This window comes from Pangasianodon hypophthalmus, chromosome 1 (genome assembly GCF_027358585.1).
Source record: "Pangasianodon hypophthalmus isolate fPanHyp1 chromosome 1, fPanHyp1.pri, whole genome shotgun sequence".
Lineage (NCBI taxonomy): Eukaryota > Metazoa > Chordata > Actinopteri > Siluriformes > Pangasiidae > Pangasianodon > Pangasianodon hypophthalmus.
This window is the reverse complement of record NC_069710.1, coordinates 34,611,014-34,629,665: the sequence shown is the minus strand read 5'-3', so window position 1 is coordinate 34,629,665 and position 18,652 is coordinate 34,611,014. Positions and strand designations below refer to the sequence as shown.

At 39.0% G+C, this 18,652-nt stretch overlaps 1 protein-coding gene across 1 annotated transcript in view; it reads left to right on the top strand.

Annotated features, from left to right (window-relative positions):
- LOC117597395 (uncharacterized) overlaps positions 1-18,652 on the top strand; it is a 273,283-nt gene that overhangs the window by 220,538 nt on the left and 34,093 nt on the right. The window contains exon 36 of the mRNA XM_053235527.1: positions 15,127-15,303. Within this exon, the coding sequence (XP_053091502.1) occupies positions 15,127-15,303 (177 nt within the window). The remainder of the gene's footprint in view (positions 1-15,126; positions 15,304-18,652) is intronic.

The window sequence follows — 18,652 nt, the reverse complement described above, 5'->3', positions numbered from 1 at the left end:
GTTGTCATGGCAACAACAAACACGGTGAACTTATTTCCCACAAAGGTTGTAGGTCATACATCACTAATGACCCATAAATAATCTGCTTTCTTTTAACATTTTACACAATGAACAGTAAATGGCTCTGAGTCCATATAGGAGGCAGAACATGAAGACTTCATTTCTTTATTTCTGTAAGTGGAATCACCTACACTGTTACCAAATAAGTGTTTGGGTGTGGGGGGTATTTATTATTGATAAGTGCAGAGTGTTTGTTGTCTGCACTGTAAAAAAAAATAACAGCCTTCTCCAACTCAAAATTTTCTAGTGACCTGTTGCACCTAAAATTTTTAGTTGGCTCAATTTAAGTTATGTAAAATATATTTTTTTAGTTGTACTGATGAGCTCTTAATGTTGACTGAAATTGAAATAAAATATTGAGTCAATTAAAGGTTCTATTTTGACCAAATAGGGGTCCAATAGTTGGTCCAATATATTTTAGAAGAGGAAGGAATGAATTCACACCCAGACGAGACAGACTAGCAGCGACACGAGTGACTTGTCTCTTGTTAGTGTTAATGTAGGGTCTGTGCTCAGCGCTCTTCCAGCTGAAGTTCTCTCCCATGCGACAGTTTCTCTGCACGCTCGCTTCACCGCTCGCTGCCTGTGAGGACCTTCGTATGTGCCGCAAATCCACGTCACTACACGCTCTCTCTTAATGGCGGCGCTTGCTGATGCTGCTCTGTGCGCTCAGGTCAGCCGTCCTCACACTCTCTGCTGAGAAAATCCAGTTAAACACCTGCACAAAACTCCAGCACCATCTTCTCCTTTTGAGGCTGAAAGCTTTCCTCCACCGGAGCCTCTTCTCTCATCTGAGCTTCTCTGGCCTCGCTCTCGCATGAGAAAGACATGAATAAGAGTTAATACAACACAAACATTCAAACAGCTGCTTAACGATTAAAAAAACATATTGCCCTCATCATTTCCTCTTAGCTTTTAACACAAATTAAAATGAGGAAATTAAAGTAAAATCAGGTCTTAACTGTGTTAAATCTTTTCTCCACCACATTAGTAACATCTTTCTTCTAACGTCTTTCTGGTCACATGACCTCTAATTACACACAAAACTTGTTTTATCCAAACTAATAGCTTTTTCTCCCGCTTCCCTCAAAGTCCTTTTAGCTTCTCTGTCATTTCTGCAAACTTAAAAACTCGTAGTAGGAGATTAATCTTCAGCTTCCTCTGAACACAGTGTGTGTGTGTGTGTGTGTGTGTGTGTGTGAGTGTGTGTGTGTGTGAGAGAGAGAAATTTTCTGGTACAGAAGCAGAAACACCTCTATGGCATCAAAATGCTTCATTGTGTGACTTCACTCCGTGACATCGTTCCCCACAGACACAAGTGTTCCTGATAATATACACTAACACTGTTCCACTGCTGCTAATGCTTTCCCTTCTTTTACACTTTTATAACACACTTAAAGAAGAAGAAAAAAGAATAAAAGAATAAAATACCACAGCTCCTGTTTGCTGCATTCTTAAGCTTTCTTTTCTTTTCACTCTAAATGTTCTGTGTTGAAGATATTTAGCACTGAAACGGGATGATAAACGAACTAATGCATAAAAACATGCCAAAAACCCCATAAAATCCTCCAGTTAAAGTGTTTCACCCTAAGAAACCATCATCACACGCTCATAGTGAGTGTTTATGACTTTAGTGTGTGAATTGTTTTGGTTAAATTTAGTCCTCTTATGGAATGGATTTTAAAAATCTACAGCAATCAGTTTGAAATTCTGCACTAGTGTGATTTTTTATGAGGAAGATGTGTACTGTTAATTGGTGTTCATTGATTAGAATATGTTCAATAAGTTTTAAAAAGTTAATAATCTGATATTACGGTCCTACCAAGAACCAAGAGTTTAAAAACATACGCTGTGTTTATAAAACTTCTGAGGTTTACACTTGGGAATAACTTTCCAGTTGAACCAGGTGAATATACTTTATTAATGACTGATGATGTGACTTTCACTGGACGTTTTTTCACGTGGTTTCACGCGATTCGTCACGTGTGATCACGCGGCACCCTGCAGTCTCGCTTCTTAGAGTTTAAATTCATTTGTTGTGCTTCACACAACATCCACCAGGTGGCGCCTGGAACAACACACTGCAGCTCAACACACAGCACACTGACAACAATGCAATGTGTGTTCGCTTAGATTTAAGAGAAAATATGAGGTATGGTTTACATAAAAATATTAAAATGAACACAGAAGTCCACAGGCAGATCAGACTGCTCTTGGCAATGATTAGTCTTGAATCGGTCTTTAAATATGCCTAGGCTTATAGATTATTACATTATATATTTAACATAGAATTAACATCATTCTCTGATAGGGTCTGATAATTTATTAACTGCACGTTTAATGTCATGATTTCCAGAAAACATAAAATATCCACAATAAAATATGAATAAAAAAAATAACCTAATAATGGACACAAATATTTAGTAATACAGACATTGGAAAATCCATTTCCACGTGACTGCATGAGTGTAATGCAGAGGATCATTATTTCATGTGCTTTGTAAACACACACTTCATTGTGCTCTCTGCAGGTGTTCATGAGATAATGTGGACATAAATATTACTCAGTTCAGTGCTGATTAACAGTTGTGAGATATAAAGTCGCAGTTGCAGAGTTGCCAACTCTCACGCATTTACTAAGTCTCAAGCCAAAACACAAGACAATACCGCGAGTGCTTGTGCTGTTTAATGCGCTTAAGAGATGCTTTTCTCCAACGCATAACTTATATTTTACTCTTATTTTATACACCGGTCAGCCATAACATTACGACCACCTGGCTAGTATTGTGTTGGTCCCCCTTTTGCTGCCAAAACAGCTCTGAGCCATCAAGGCATGGACTCCACTAGATCCCTGAAGGTGTGTGTGGTATCTGGCACAAAGACGTTAGCAGCAGATCCTTTAAGTCCTGTAAGTTGCAAGGTGGGACCTCCATGGATCGGACTTGTTTGTCCCCCCTCCCACAGATGCTTGATCGGATTGAGATCTGGGGAATCTGGAGGACGAGTCAACACCTTGAACTCTTTGTCATGTTCCTTGAACCGTTCCTTGAACAATGTATGCAGTGTGTCAGGGTGCATTATCCTGCCGAAAGAGTTCACTGCCATTAGGGAATACCTTTGCCGTGAAGGGGTGTACCTGGTCTGCAACAATGTTTAGGTAGGTGGTATGTGTCAAAATAGCATCGACATGAATGCCAGGACCCAAAGTTTCCCAGCAAAACATTGCCCAGAGCATCACACTGCCTCCACCAGCTTGCCTTCTTCCCATAAATGATGCACACGCACCCGGCCTTCCATATGATGTAAAAGAAAATGTGATTTATCGGACCAGGCCACCTTCTTCCATTGCTCCATGGTCCAGTTCTGATGCTCATGTGCCCATTGTAGGAGCTTTGGGTGGTGGACAGGGTCAGCATGGGCTCTCTGACCGCTCTGCGGCTACACAGCTCCATACGCAGCAAGCTGCACTGCACTGTGTGTTCTGACTCCTTTCTATCAGAGCAGCATTAACTTTTCAGCAGTTTGTGCTACAGTAGCTCTTCTGTGGAATCGGACCAGACGGACTATCCTTCACTCCCGACGCGCATCAGTGAGCCTTGGGAGCCCATGACCCTGTCGCTAGTTGACCGGTTGTCCTTCCTTGGACCACTTTTGGTAGGTAGTAACCACTGCATACCGGGAACACCCCACAAGGCCTGCCGTTTTGGAGATGCTCTGACCCAGTCGTCTAGCCATCACAATTTGGCCGTTGTCAAAGTCTCTCTAATTCTTACGCTTATCCCATTTTTCCTGTTTCCAACACATCAACTTCGAGAACCGACTGGTCACTTGGTGCCTAATATATCTCAACCCTTCACAGGTGCTATTGTAATGAGATAATCAATATTATTCACTTCACCTGTCAGTGGTCATAATGTTACGGCTGATCAGTGTATAATCTGTAAATATTCTGAATTAAAAGTCATGGGCATATTTCCATTTCACAAAACAATTTGTCATAACAGCAACCGACTCGCTGTCAAACTTTAAAGATGCTTGTGCATGCGTGTCAAACAGACGGAGCGCAAGAGAGAAATAAGAACAATAAGTTAGACTAAAATATGCATTTTGATCAAATATTTGTTGTTGGACATCAAATTTGCACAAGGAATGTTTTTTTTTTATAAAACAGTAACTGTAATTCTACCTCTGACCTGTTAACACTTAGACTGTGTTTCATGAAAATGAACAGAAATGAAAAACTCCCCAGCAAAGAATTCAGTGGATAAAGATGTGGAAAGACATGCACAATGAACACAACTATAGCTCATGATAAGAAATGGTGAAAGGAGAAATGAGCTATTTAAATTTTTATTTTCTGGAGTAAAATGTGTTCAATTAATTCCACTGCAAACAGTGAGCACGGGCTACTACAGCCCTCAACTACATTCCCCCTTAAGTACAAGTACAAGCTAAAATCAGATTTTCTTTTTTAAATTTTAACATTTTATGATTGAAACATGTTTAACTTTCTAACATTTTAATCTGTGCATCTGTGTGTGTATTTTATTTGTATGTATGTGTCTAAAATTACTATATTTAGAGATAATTGTACATGTTGTGTGTATATAAGTTACCTCACATATTTACATTCACACAATATGTAGACACATAACACCACATACTGTAGATATAAACTGAAAGCAGGTTGGATCATGCAAGAACATCTTCATTACTCTATATGTGTGTTTGTATGTGTGTTTTTCAGTTGGTATGATAAGGAAATGTGTGTGTGTGTATTCTTTGACTCCACCTCCTGACTTCCTCCTCTGTGGACTAAACCAGTTTCGGTTTAAGAGAAACGCCATTTTGTGGAATAAGGAAGCAAATCACTGGCAGGAGAAAAACACAGTAAGTATGTAAATGTAAAGCTCTAATATGTGAATGTTGTGAATGTGCACTAGATGAAGAACAGTTCAGTTGATTTGTACTGAAGTTGTAACTTCCACAGTTTACTGTAGGAGCTGATTTCCCTGTAAGTGAAGCGTGTGATGATACAGGGTTAGATTTAACACCGCCATGTTGGAGTGAAGTAAATATGTGTCCTGCAGTGTTTCTCTCTCTAATGAAGCGCTGGAGCGTCAGGCGTCTCTTCCAATTGGGGAAAATCGCTAGTTCTTTTAAATGGTGTCACTGGGCTCAGTGCTTCATTTGTACATCTGCAACTTTTGTAGAATCGCTAGTTCTTTGGGCTGCAAACAGCCGTCACTAAACTACGCCATGTCTTTCAGAAGACGCCTTTTTATGCTCCTCCACTCGGCCGGAAATACACTCCATATCTCCATAGCGGTATTGTGTCTTTTTCTTTTTTTCCCTTTTACTGTTTGAAATGGATTTGATTTTATTTTCATGCTCCTTTCCTTGTAATTATTGTTTTTTTTATTAGTATTGTGAATTATTATCTGGCTGAACAAATAAAGTGAGTTCTTAAATTCAAATTCTCTCTCTCTCTCTGTGTGTGTGTGTGTGTGTGTGTGTGTGTGTGTGTGTGTGTGTAGGTTTAAAGGTGTAATCATGCGAGATAATACCTCCAACATGAGTGTGTCTGTGAACCAGCGCTTAAAGAAAGATGAGAGGTGAGTGAAGGGTGTGACTCAGTGAAAAACAGAAATGTTCTCACATTCACCAACACTAAACAGATCAGACTCTGATGTGTTTCTGTGAAAAGTGACGAGTGAATAGTTTAATTCAGCAGCTTTGTCTCAAGATGTTCAAAACCAGCTGATGATTAGTGACATTAAGCTCCTGAGCAACACGTCTAACCCCAAGTTGTCCCTGTAGCTGGATAAAGTATGAAGGTTAAAGAATCGTATCAGTGTTAATAAGGAATATCATCAGATTTTAACTACAGCTGAATTATTCAGTATTGCTGCAGAACAGTAATAATGATGCAGTGGTTGTGTGTGTTTAGTCTGATTCAGGGTGAGAGATCAGACTCACCTGAACCCAGCTGTGTGTCCATGAAGAGTGACCAGTCAATGATTCGTCCAATAGACTTTAGAGCCACAGACTGTGCTAGTGATCTGAGGTGAGGACAGTTTAATGTATGAGTGCAGTGTTTTATCACTCACACTCTCATAATCAAACATCTCTCAAATATCTGTGTATTCACTGCTTTGTGTTTGTAGTTATGAATATGATTTATAGTCCTTGTTAAACCTTTAACAAGTGTTTTGTTTGTTCATAGACTGCAGAAGAATAAATCAAAAATCAGTGAGAAGAGTCATTTGGAGGCCATATTCAAGGTGTGTGTGTGTAACTTTTCCTAATCCCAGCATTTTAATTAATATCTCTATCTGTCTGCTGCCAGAGATTTGAGTAATCATTACACCTATTCCACTCTCACTGCAATGTGACAGAACAAAATACTGAGCAACACTAAGAGAGAACACGAGTGTATTGTTTTCCTCATTGCTTTCAAACACATAGAAATGCTCCATGACTCCCCTTCATTATTTTGCTCGTCTGTGCCCTCAGCTGAAACCAGTTTGTCTGGATGCCACCTATTGAATAGGCCTGGAATACACGATTTTAAAATCCCCAAAGCTGTATTTAGTGCAAAACCTTTTATTTATTACATCTGCTTGTAGAAGTTTTATGATTAATTATAGAAAAATGTAGTTTTATATTTTCAGTAAAATAAAGTTTTCAGTAACGAACACATACTCATGTGACATTATAGTGTTTTTGCATTTTTTTCTTTCTGTTTCAAATCAGGATCTGGAGCACAAAGTCATCACTCTGTTAAAGAATGAGCTGAAGAGATTTAAGAAGCTCCTGAGTCCAGATTACCCAGCATGCTCTGAGAGGGAGGTGGAGGGTGAGGAGGATCAGAGCAGTGTCAGAGAGGGAGCGCTGAAGATCACACTGCACGTCCTGAAGAACATGAACCACACAGATCTCGCTAACACACTGCAGAACAGTAAGAGCTCATGGGATTATAACATCACTTTAACTTTAGAGGAAGGAAACTGCTCTAAATTTATTCAACACATCATAATGATGTGCTTTTATCAACAGAATATAATAACAGATCAGTTCTGACATTACATACGCTATACAGATATGAAAATATCAATAGTCAACAGAGATGATCATAGAGTTTACATTTTATTCTTCTTTTCAATAGAACTCGTGTACAAGCAGAAACTCAAATCCAAACTGAGAGAGAAATGTAAAAGAATTAATGAAGGAATCTCACAGCATGGAAGCTCAGCACTTCTGAATGAGATCTACACAGATCTCTACATCACAGAGGGTTGGAGTGGAGACGTCAATAATGAACATGAGGTGAGACAGATTGAGACAGCGTCCAGGAGACCAGCAACACAGGAGACACCCATCAAATGTAATGAGCTCTTTAAAGACAAGTCCATCAGAAGTGTGCTGACTAAAGGAGTTGCTGGAATTGGAAAAACAGTCTCTGTGCAGAAGTTCATTCTGGACTGGGCTGAAGGAAAAGCAAATCAGGACGTCACCTTCATGTTTCCACTTCCCTTTAGGGAGCTGAATTTGATGAAGCAGAAAAATCTCAGTCTGATGAATCTTCTTCATCACTTTTTCCCAGAAATAAATAAATTACAATTAATAGACTGTAATGTTCACAAAGTGATATTCATCTTTGATGGTCTGGATGAGTGTCGACTTCCTCTAAATTTCCAGAACAATGAGAGTTTGTACGATGTTACAGAGTCAGCCTCAGTGGATGTGCTGCTGACAAACCTCATCAAGGGGAATCTGCTTCCCTCTGCTCTCCTCTGGATAACCTCTCGACCAGGAGCAGCCAATCAGATCCCTCCTGAGTGTGTAGACCAGGTAACAGAGGTACGAGGGTTCAGCGATCCTCAGAAAGATGAGTACTTCAGGAAGAGGATCAGTGATCAGAGCCTGGCCAATAAAATCATCACACACATGAAGTCTTCAAGAAGCCTCTACATCATGTGCCACATCCCGGTCTTCTGCTGGATCTCAGCCACTGTTCTAGAGAGAATGTTGGGTGAAGCAGAGAGTGGAGAGATCCCCAAGACTCTGACTCAAATGTTCACACACTTCCTGATCTTTCAGATCAAACACAAGGAGCAAAAGTACCATCAGAAATGTGACCCTGATCCTCAGAAGACCAGAGAGAGTATCCTGGCACTGGGAAAACTGGCTTTCCAACAGCTGGAGAAAGGAAACCTGATCTTCTATGAGGAAGACCTGAGAGAGTGTGGCATTGATGTCAGAGAAGTGTCAGTGTACTCAGGAGTGTGTACCCAGATCTTCAGAGAGGAGTTTGGGCTTCACCTGGGGAAGGTGTTCAGCTTTGTACATCTGAGTGTTCAGGAGTTTCTGGCTGCTTTATACGCATTTCTCTCCTTCATTAACAAAAAGAATGCAACACTTCCAACCTGGTTTGGTCTTTTATCCAAATCAAACATGTCTGATTTCCTGAGAGGTGCAGTGGACAAGGCCTTACAGAGTGAGAATGGACACCTGGACCTTTTCCTCCGCTTCCTTCTGGGTCTCTCACTGGAGTCCAATCAAACTCTCTTACGAGACCTAATGCCCCAGACAGGAAGCAGCTCTCACAGCAAACAGAAAACAGTCGAGTTCATCAAGAAGAAGATCAGGAAGAATCCATCTCCAGAGAAATCCATCAATCTGTTTCACTGTCTGAATGAACTGAATGATCATTCTCTAGTACAGGAAGTACAGCATTACCTGAAAAGTAAAGATGACAATCGTCTCAGTGGAGTCAGACTCTCTCCTGCTCAGTGGTCAGCTCTGGCGTTTGTGTTGCTGAACTCAGACGAGAATCTGGATGAGTTTGATTTGGAGAAATATGACAGATCAGAGAAATGTCTTCTGAGGCTGCTGCCCGTGGTCAAAGCATCCAGAAAAGCTGAGTAAGTAATTTTAAAATTATTTCATAAATCTATTACTAACTACCTAAATGTAGTATTTATTATTTTAAATTAGCACTAATGATGCTGCACTGATGAGGATAATGCTTATCATTAATTACTCTAATCAGTTCACTGTTATTCTGTATGTAAGGAGAATGAGGGAGCTTATTGAAGAGAGCATCATTAAATAAATAGCTATTTTTTCCTCTTTGGTTAAGTGCTTTTTTCTGCTTAATTTTGTACATTTAAATACCAAATCTAATTACTGAGGGAAAATAAGATTGTTTTAACTTTATTCAGCACTCAATGGCATATTCACTTAAAAACACAAAACAATCAAAATAAGGTATAAAATGTGCATAAAATATATAGATCTAAGATATATCATAACAGTAAAAAAGAGAAAAATATTAATTTCTTGGGAAAAACATGACAGAAAAGTCAGATTTCAACCCATTAAACAAACGTTGGCTTGAAATGTGATAATACATAATTAGTACATATATACAGTTAATTTAATTGATAAAAACACAAATATTCCTACACTGTTTTAACTGCAGGTCTGGACTGCACAATATAGCATGAATATTGTATTTTATAGTGAAAAACTCAATCCTAGAAAATCTGCAGACCCAGATGGTTTAGATGCTTACTTCTTAAACCTCCTGCTGCTAAAAGGCGGAGAACCCTGTCATCTTAATAACTATAGGCCTACACCCAAATGATCAGCTCTTGCCCAAACACTAGAACTTTTAATAAGCGAACAATTAAAGGAACATTTATAGAGTGAATACATGACTACATGAACACCAGTCTGCTTTTAGAAAACGCCATAGCACAACTACTGCTGCTGTGAAAGTAGTTAATGATATTGTCACGGCCTTAGACGAGAAACAACACTGTGTTTGACTTTTCATTGATATGTGGAAGGTGTTTGATAGCGTTGACCGTTCTATTCTGCTGCAGAGGTTGACTGACTCAGGGCTGTCCAGTCGAGCTGTTACTTGGTTTTCACATTATTTGTTGGATAGGACTCTGTGTTCAGGCTGATGGTTTGTTTTCTAATGTGTTGTCTATCCATAAAGGGGTGCAACAGTGGGACCACTTTTATTCTTTATTTATATAAATCATTTAGGAAGAAAAGTTGATTATGCAAATATGCACTTTTATGCTGATGATATGATGTTATTTATTGCTGTGCTCCTGTTTTTGCTGAAGTGATAAATAAACTTCAGAAAGCTTTTAAGGAAATAGAATCCCAATTCAAATCATTAAAATGATTTCTAAATGCAGATAAAACTAAAATGATGGTCTTTACAATGACACATGCATCTCTCTAATTTAACACACTCCATTCTTAATGGGAAGAAAATTCATTCAAACCCCGTCCCTTTTTACATTTCCATGTTTTTACCAGTGTTGCCAACTTAGCGACTTTGTTGCTAGATTTAGCCACTTTTCAGACCCCTTTAGCGACTTTTTTCCCAAAACAGTGACTAGCGACAAATCTAGCGACTTTTTGGACGAACCTTAGCAACTTTCCAAATGTCACCAGTACTGTCCTGCGTGAGCACGAGGTCTTGCTTCCCTGCTGCAGTCACACCCCTCTGTGCGTCTGCTCTGTTCAGTGAGTGGCTGAGAGACGAGCAGCGCATTCCGTTGACCGCACAGCAGCTGACATAGATGTGAATGAACTGCGCATGTGCACGCTGTGTTGCCACAGACCAATCACTTACCAGCTTCTCCTTTGTATTAAATTTGAAAGATTATTGTGACCGTTTATTCTTGTCATGCGCTTATATTACTCACTACCACAGGGCTTTAGTTCATTCCAGTTTTTAATCTCACTGAATTCAGATAGTTTATCTACAGACTCTACACTGTACTTATTCAAACACAACAATAAACTTCATTAAACTCATATACACATATAAAAAACATATACACATAATACAAATATAAAAAGTGCATACACAATACAAATATAAATACATACACACACAGCTAGAACATTACACACTTTCAAATAGTAACATGTCACACTCTAAAATATATTCCCAAAAATATAGAAAAGAATGGGAGCTGATCCCTGAATTTAAGGGGTGGCTGAAGCTCTATGTGGCAATGACACAAGGGCTTACTGTCTGTACTGCAAGACAGAATTTTGTGCCGAGTTATCTGACATTAAAAAGCATGCATCAACTCAGAAGCACAATGAAAAGTCCAAGCCTTATAATCAAGCCAAGCAATCTACATTGCCATTTTGTCCAAAAAACACTGACTCTTTAAAACAGGCAGAGGCAACAATGGCAATGGCTATAGCAGAGCACTGCTCCATTCTCTCTTGTGACCACATTGGTAAAGCATGCAAAGCTGCTTTTCCAGATTCCAGTGCAGCCAAACATTTTCGGATGCACTGTACCAAGAGTACTGAAATGATCCATGGGGTGTTGGCACCATATTTCCTTAAAAGATTGGTGGCTGATATTGGTGACAGCAAATACAGCCTCCTTCTTGATGAAAGCACTGATGTAAGTGTCTCAAAGTACCTTGGGATTGTAAGTCGGTATTTTAGTGAGGACAAGGCAAATGTGGTGGCTACCTACCTAGGCCTTGTTGAGCTGGAGGGAGGGGATGCTAGAACAATAGCCAGAGCAGTTCTAGATTTTCTTGGGAAGTGTGGTCTCAAGAGGGAGAACTTGCTTGGCATTGGCACAGATAATGCATCTGTAATGACAGGAGTGTACAATGGTGTGCACAAAATTGTGAGGGAGGAGAGTGACTTAAAACATCTAGTCCTTATCGGCTGTGTGTGTCACTCGCTACAGTTAGCTGTAAGCTCTGCCTCCAAAAACTCTTCCACGTAGCGTGGAATGTCTTGTTAGAGAAACCTATAATTGGTTCTCTATTTCTCCAAAGCGCAGAGAGGCATACAAGGCCGTCTGTCAGACAATAAACTGTGGGGAGAAGCCTTTACTTATAACAAAGGTCTGTGCCACACTCTGGCTTTCCATAGAGCCTGCTGTGTCCAGAATCCTGGATCAGTGGGAGGAGTTAAAATTGCATTTCAGTCTCACCATGTTGAGTGAGCACTGTTACATGGCAGATGTTCTACATTCCATGTACAGTGACCCACAGAACCTCCTGTATCTCACTTTTTAAAATCTATAATTAGTGAGGTGCAGTCTGCTGTTAAGGTTTTTGAGGGGGAACAGTCGGATCTGCTCAAGCTGCTTGACTGTTTAACGAGGCTTATAAAGTCTGTCTGCAGCAGAGTCATTAATCCGATGGCAAAAATTGATGTCCTTAAAGAGCCAATAGATGGACACATTTCTCCCAAACCATACCTTGGGTATATATTTGAGTCCAAGGCAGCACAGCTGAACCTCTCTCCCGAGGAGGAGGACTGTGTGCGAAGAAGATGTGTGAACTACACCATCTCCTTAGCAAATGAATTGAGAGCAAGGCTCCCAGACAATATCGAGATACTGCAGCACATGTCTTTGTTCAATGTGGGGGAGACACTAAACCACAACAAGAGCCTTACAGACATGGCAAAACTTGCAGACCTGTTAGGATATTGCCCCGCCACAACTGATAAAACTATTAATCAGTGGAGGTCTATTCACCTTCAGAAATGGGAGGAAACAACAAACACTTTGGCATTCTGGGCTGAAGTTAAGAAGTATAGAGCTTCAGCAGGCATAAACCCATATGAAGACTTGGCTTCTGTTGCAGTTTCTGTCCTCTCCCTCCCACACTCAAATGCTGAGGTAGAGAGGCTGTTCAGTCAAATGGGTGTCATTACAAACAAACTCAGGAACCGCATGTCCCTGCAGACCCTCAGCTCTATTCTGTATATTAGATATGGTTTGAGGTTGGCTGGAGATGCATGTTATGAGCACAAACTGCCTGATAAAGTGCTGCAGCTCTTTGGCACTTCAGCTGCCTATTCATTTAAGTCCTGTCCAGGTTCTAGCTCATCCTCTGCATCCAATATCACCCCACAGGAGGAGAGCACTGAGGGTATGGATCTTGTGGATGATGACGAATTCTGTCTCAGCATTCTCATGGAGTGATCTGGAATCAGAATCACAAAAGTTGTTAAATAGTGTTTTTCTTTCACATACAATGAATTTGCTTTGGTTTTGTGAGGCAGGCTGACTTAAAAAAAAAAAATTTTTTTTTAAAATCTTTTTCATTTCCTATGTATGTAATGTTCATTATCTCCGTTCACTTAAATTATCATATTATAATAATAGAGTATTTGAGCATAGATTGACTCCATTTTATGACAATTTCAATCTGTTGATTAAAATGCAGTTTTTAGTATTCACATTTTTTGTAAATATGCACATAGTTCGTTTGTAAATATGCACAGTATTTTATTATAATATTATTATTATTATTATTATTATTATTTTGTAAATATGCAAATAATTGAACCAAAGGTTTCTCCTCTAGGGGCAGATGATCACTAACGTCCCTGACTGAAACTGAATATCATTGTTGTGACTTGTAGCCTACACTGTGAGAGAACAAGCAAAATATTGTGTGGCAGAACACATTCTCTATGAGTTCTCATTGTCCACGTAAACAGAACTGATAATATCACAGCACATATGCTGTCTTTAACTTACATGTAGAGTGGTTTTTGTCCAACGACGTCGTGGTTCACCGGAATTTTATCAGTGCTGTGGAAGTAACTTCTGGTTAACATGTAGTAAGTTCTGTTTGGGTGACTGACAGAAAATATGTAATTGAGAACAGCTTTACTGGACATTCGGCTATATATTTATATTAAATTAGTGAGCACGGATTAGGGGAGAAAACAGTTATGAAGTGCCGACATTACGCAGCGGCAGAGTGCAGATACGACGTGATGACGTCATTAATACGCTAATGACGCATGACGACATTTAGCGACATTTAGCTACTTTCCATTGAAAATAGTTGGCAACGCTGGTTTTTACATTTCCATGTTTTTACACTGACTTTGTGCTGCTCTGTGTGACATTACATCCTGCTGATGTTTACACACTGCACTGATCTTATGCCTTGATTTTGTGAGTGAACCAGAATCATGAAAATCTGGCTTTAATCTGAGGTTTGTGGTTGTCAGAGGCATCTTGAAGACCAGTTATGTTAAACTTGGTTGTTCGTCACAACCTTGCGATCACTTTATACAGCCGACAAAATCTACTAGACATTAAACTTCCATCTGCTACCATCAGAGACACTCCGGTCCTCGGACTCAAGTGAGCGGCCAGTCCGACAGGAAGTGCCCGTCGCCGGCGTCGCGAACGTAAACAAAGCCGGGGTAAGCGGGGCGGCCTGCGGGCTAAAGCTAAAGCTCAACCCGCATCGTCCAACGCTACCGAGCATCTTCCCTGCCACTGTACGGTCTCTGGCTAATAAGATCGAGGAAATACGGCTATTTCCATGATTCCCAGCGAGTCGCCATGTCACATGACAACCAAACACCGATCCCTTTACGAAAACACAACCAAAGAGAAAACTCACACAGAGACAAAAGTTCCAGACATAAAGCTAAACAGGTTCACAACGTAACTGTTGTTACAAAATGCTTCCCAAATGCTTATAAATCTCATACTGTGGACATGTCACTGACAAAACGGCTTATATTAGTCACAAGAAAAAACTGAAATAGTGATGAATAATGATGATGAATAGTGAATAACAGAATAATGGACTGCCATCTTTGTTATCTTTTCTATAGAAGTCTACATACACACACATGCCAGTGTAGCATATAGGATTTATTGTTTATTTGTCTCTGTATGCCACAGTTTTAAACTTGGACTCCAACAATTCACATGTGGTTAAAGTGCACATTCTCAGAGTTTAATCAGTGGTATTTTTATACATTTATGGTTTACCATGTAGAAATTACAGCACTTTCTATACATTTCCCTCCATTTCCATAATGTTTGGGACGTAGGGCTTCACAGGTGTTTGTGATTTACTCAGGTGTGTTTAATTATTTCATTAGTGCAGGTACAAGAGAGCTTTTAGGATGTATTAAAAAGTGCTTAATTTCTAAAAGGATAAACATTATATTTGTGTATGTTTGTGTTTGAGATGTCAGTGTTCTGATATATCATCATTTCTCTCCCAGGCTGCGTGACTGTAATCTCACAGAGGAAAGCTGTAGAGCTCTGTCCTCAGTTCTCAGCTCAAACTCCTCCAGTCTGAGAGAACTGGACCTGAGTTACAGTATTAACCTGCAGGATTCAGGAGTGAAGCTGCTCTCTGCTGGACTGGAGAATCCACACTGTACACTGGAGACACTGAGGTCAGGGGCCGTATGTATAAAACTTCTCAGAAATGCTCTTAAGAATAGACTTAAGCTTTGAATTAAGCATAAAAAAATTCTTAGTAAAAAGTAGGACTTGCTTTTTATAAAGAAGCTAAAAGCAACTTTCAGCAAAGTCTAAGACTGACTCTTAAGTGCTGACTGAGGTGGCATTTAATTACTTACTTCCTTCCTTCCTTTATTGTCCACAAATGGAAATTTGTCTTTGGCTTCACAACACATTATAACAAGACCAATACAATAAAAGACACTTACATAACAACTCTAAAAGGTAAGATAGAATAAAATACCATACAATACAATTGACTCAACATTTCACTTTAGCATACACATATATACATTCCCACATGTACATATATCTGCATACATATTAATATTCATGTCTCAGCATTTAAAATTCTAACTGCAGTTGGCACAAATGACATCTGATACACATTTTTACTTGCCCGAGGTTGTCTAAAACGTCGCCCTGATGGCAACAACTGAAACTCACAGTGCAAAGGGTGTAGTGAATCCTCTCTAATAACTACAGCTTTTTGTTTAACTTTAGCTGTATAAATATCATTTAATAGTTTCTGAGTCTTTCCTACAATCGCACTAGCTATATTAACCACCCTGAACAATTTTTGCTTTGCTTTAGCACTCACATTTCCATACCACATAACCCTATTGAAAGACATAATACCCTCCACAAGACTCTTATAAACCATCTCTAAAATATGCTCGCTCACACCAAAATGTTTCAGCCTTCTTATAAGATGCAACCTGTGCATTGACGTTTTAAAAATATAGTCAACATTTTCATCAAAAGTCAGGTGATTATCTATAAATGTTCCCAAATATTTAAAACTAGTAACCATTTCCACTCGGTGTCCATTGAGTATCAAAGGTTGTAATTGTTCAGGAACTTCACTTTTATTTCTACTAATCACTAACTCCTTAGTTTTATTCACATTTATCTCATGTGCACTCAATTGACGCCAGTTTTGGAGGGAATTTATATAACTATGATACATTTCATTTCTTCCAGTTCCACCGTTATACAAAAGGCCAACAAGTGCCATATCATCTGCATATTTCAGTAAACTAAAATGTGGATCTTGAACTTTAAATTTGTTTGTGTACAATGAGAATAATAAGGGTGATAATATTGTTCCCTGTGGTTCTCCTGTATTTATAATAATTGTCTTTGACACTCTACCCTTAGCGAGCACTCTTTGTGGACGATTCACAAGAAAATCTCTAATCCACCAGATAAGACCACCATTCACTCCTAAATCAAGTAATCTCTGTAAAAGAACATGGATGTTAATTGAATTAAAAGCTGAGCTAAAATCTATGAATAGAATTCGAACATAATTTGTAGTCTGCTGAATCTGTTCAGCCACTAGATTACATAGAGTTAAAGCAGCATCGTCCGTACCCCTAGCCTTTTTATATGCAGATTGGAGGGAGTCCAAGTCTTTAACGACATGAGCCTGAATATGTCTTATTAACGCTCTTTCCATACATTTACCCAGGATGGACGTGAGAGCTATTGGTCTAAAATCATTTAATTGAGTGGCATTAGATGTTTTAGGTACAGGGATAATGTTCGATACTTTCCATGAACTAGGGACTACCCTATTATTCAACAAGAGTTGAAACAACTGAGTGAAGACACCAGTCAATTGAAAAGCACAGTCCTTTAACACTCGACCTTTCAGTCCATCTGGGCCTGGTGCTTTATTTGGCTTGATATGAGCAAGACTAGCTGCAATTTCCTACTCCTGAAAAACAATAGGCTCCTATGTAGGAATATTAAGACATACTCTATCACACTCAATATTACACTCTCCATGATCAAACCTACCAAAGAAGACATTCAGCTCCTCTACGAAAGACACACTTTGTGAGGAATACCTTGGTTTTCTCATCTCTCTTCCCATTATAGTGTTAAGTCCTTCCCAAGCCTGCTTTACATTACCCATATATAACTTACTGTCAATCTTATTCTTGTATTCCAACTTAGCTTTCTTAATTTGTCCCATAAGTTCCTTTCTTTTTACTCTAACTAGCTCATAATCACCCTTTAAAAAGGCAACTTTTTTCTCTTTAAGACACGTTTTAAAATCTTTGGTAAGCCACGACCTGTTATTTGGATATACTCGAATTGTTTTTGTTTTAACACAATTGTTTTCACAAAAACACATATAAGACGTAATAGTGTCAGTAATTTCATGTACATTATCGCATGCATCAAAGAACAGTTGCCAATCAGTTCCATCAAAACAGTCTCTAAGTTCCTCTTTACTCTGATCCGTCCACAGTTGTATCTCTTTAATCACCGGTTTTTCGCGTTTAAGCTTGGCTCGATATTTGGGTAACAGATGTAGAGTATTATGCTTTATAATACTACACTATTATAGTATAATAGTATAGAATTATGATGTGACTTCCCCAAAGGGGGGCGGCATACAGCCTTATAGCCATCTGTTATATTACCGAGACATTGTTGTGAAATAAGTCCTACAATGATGTCACCCAAAATGGCCACCTTCAACCTCTGAATCAGCCAATAGTGAGCCTGCGAGGGGAAAGTCACAGCAGCATGACACCATTCAGTAATGATTAAGAAACAATTATTTTAATATTTAAATTTATTTTCAAAATTTCCAAAAATATTACGAATAAATACATGCATTTATTTTACACAGTTTTGCTCAGTTTTAATAACGAGTTTCGACACATGACAAATGTGATGCTATTTAAGTAATTAATCTGATGAATCACGTCATTCTAAATTGCACTCACAGCTTTATATAAAGGAAAGACCAAAGTTGCTTATCTTAATAAAAAAATGGATTCAGAAAGAAAACCTTGACGATCAAGCCTGTATCGTTTTATCAACTCGCTGTCGTCATATAATTCCAACACCTTCTTTCTTTGTTGGAAAGTGCGAGGTCTCCGCCTCTCTGCTGCCATGTTGTTCCTCCTAACTAGGAGCACTCTTAAATAATTTAGGAGCTGAGACCTCGTCTTAACACTTAGGAACCTTTATGAATCACACTTACTCTTAAGTCTAGGAATAAGACTAAAATGATGTCATTGTTAGAATTTTGAGAAACTTAAGACTAAAATTTTACTCTGAGCCGCTTTATACATATGGCCACAGATCATCACTTTCACACTGTGGATACAGATTTAACACACACACAAAGAGGGACAGAAAATATTAACACAAATTCTTGTAGTTTTGATCTTATGGGGACAAAATTTAGTGTGAAACGTTTAGATACAGATCTAAAAGACCGCCGTCCCACACGCACACACACACACACACACACAC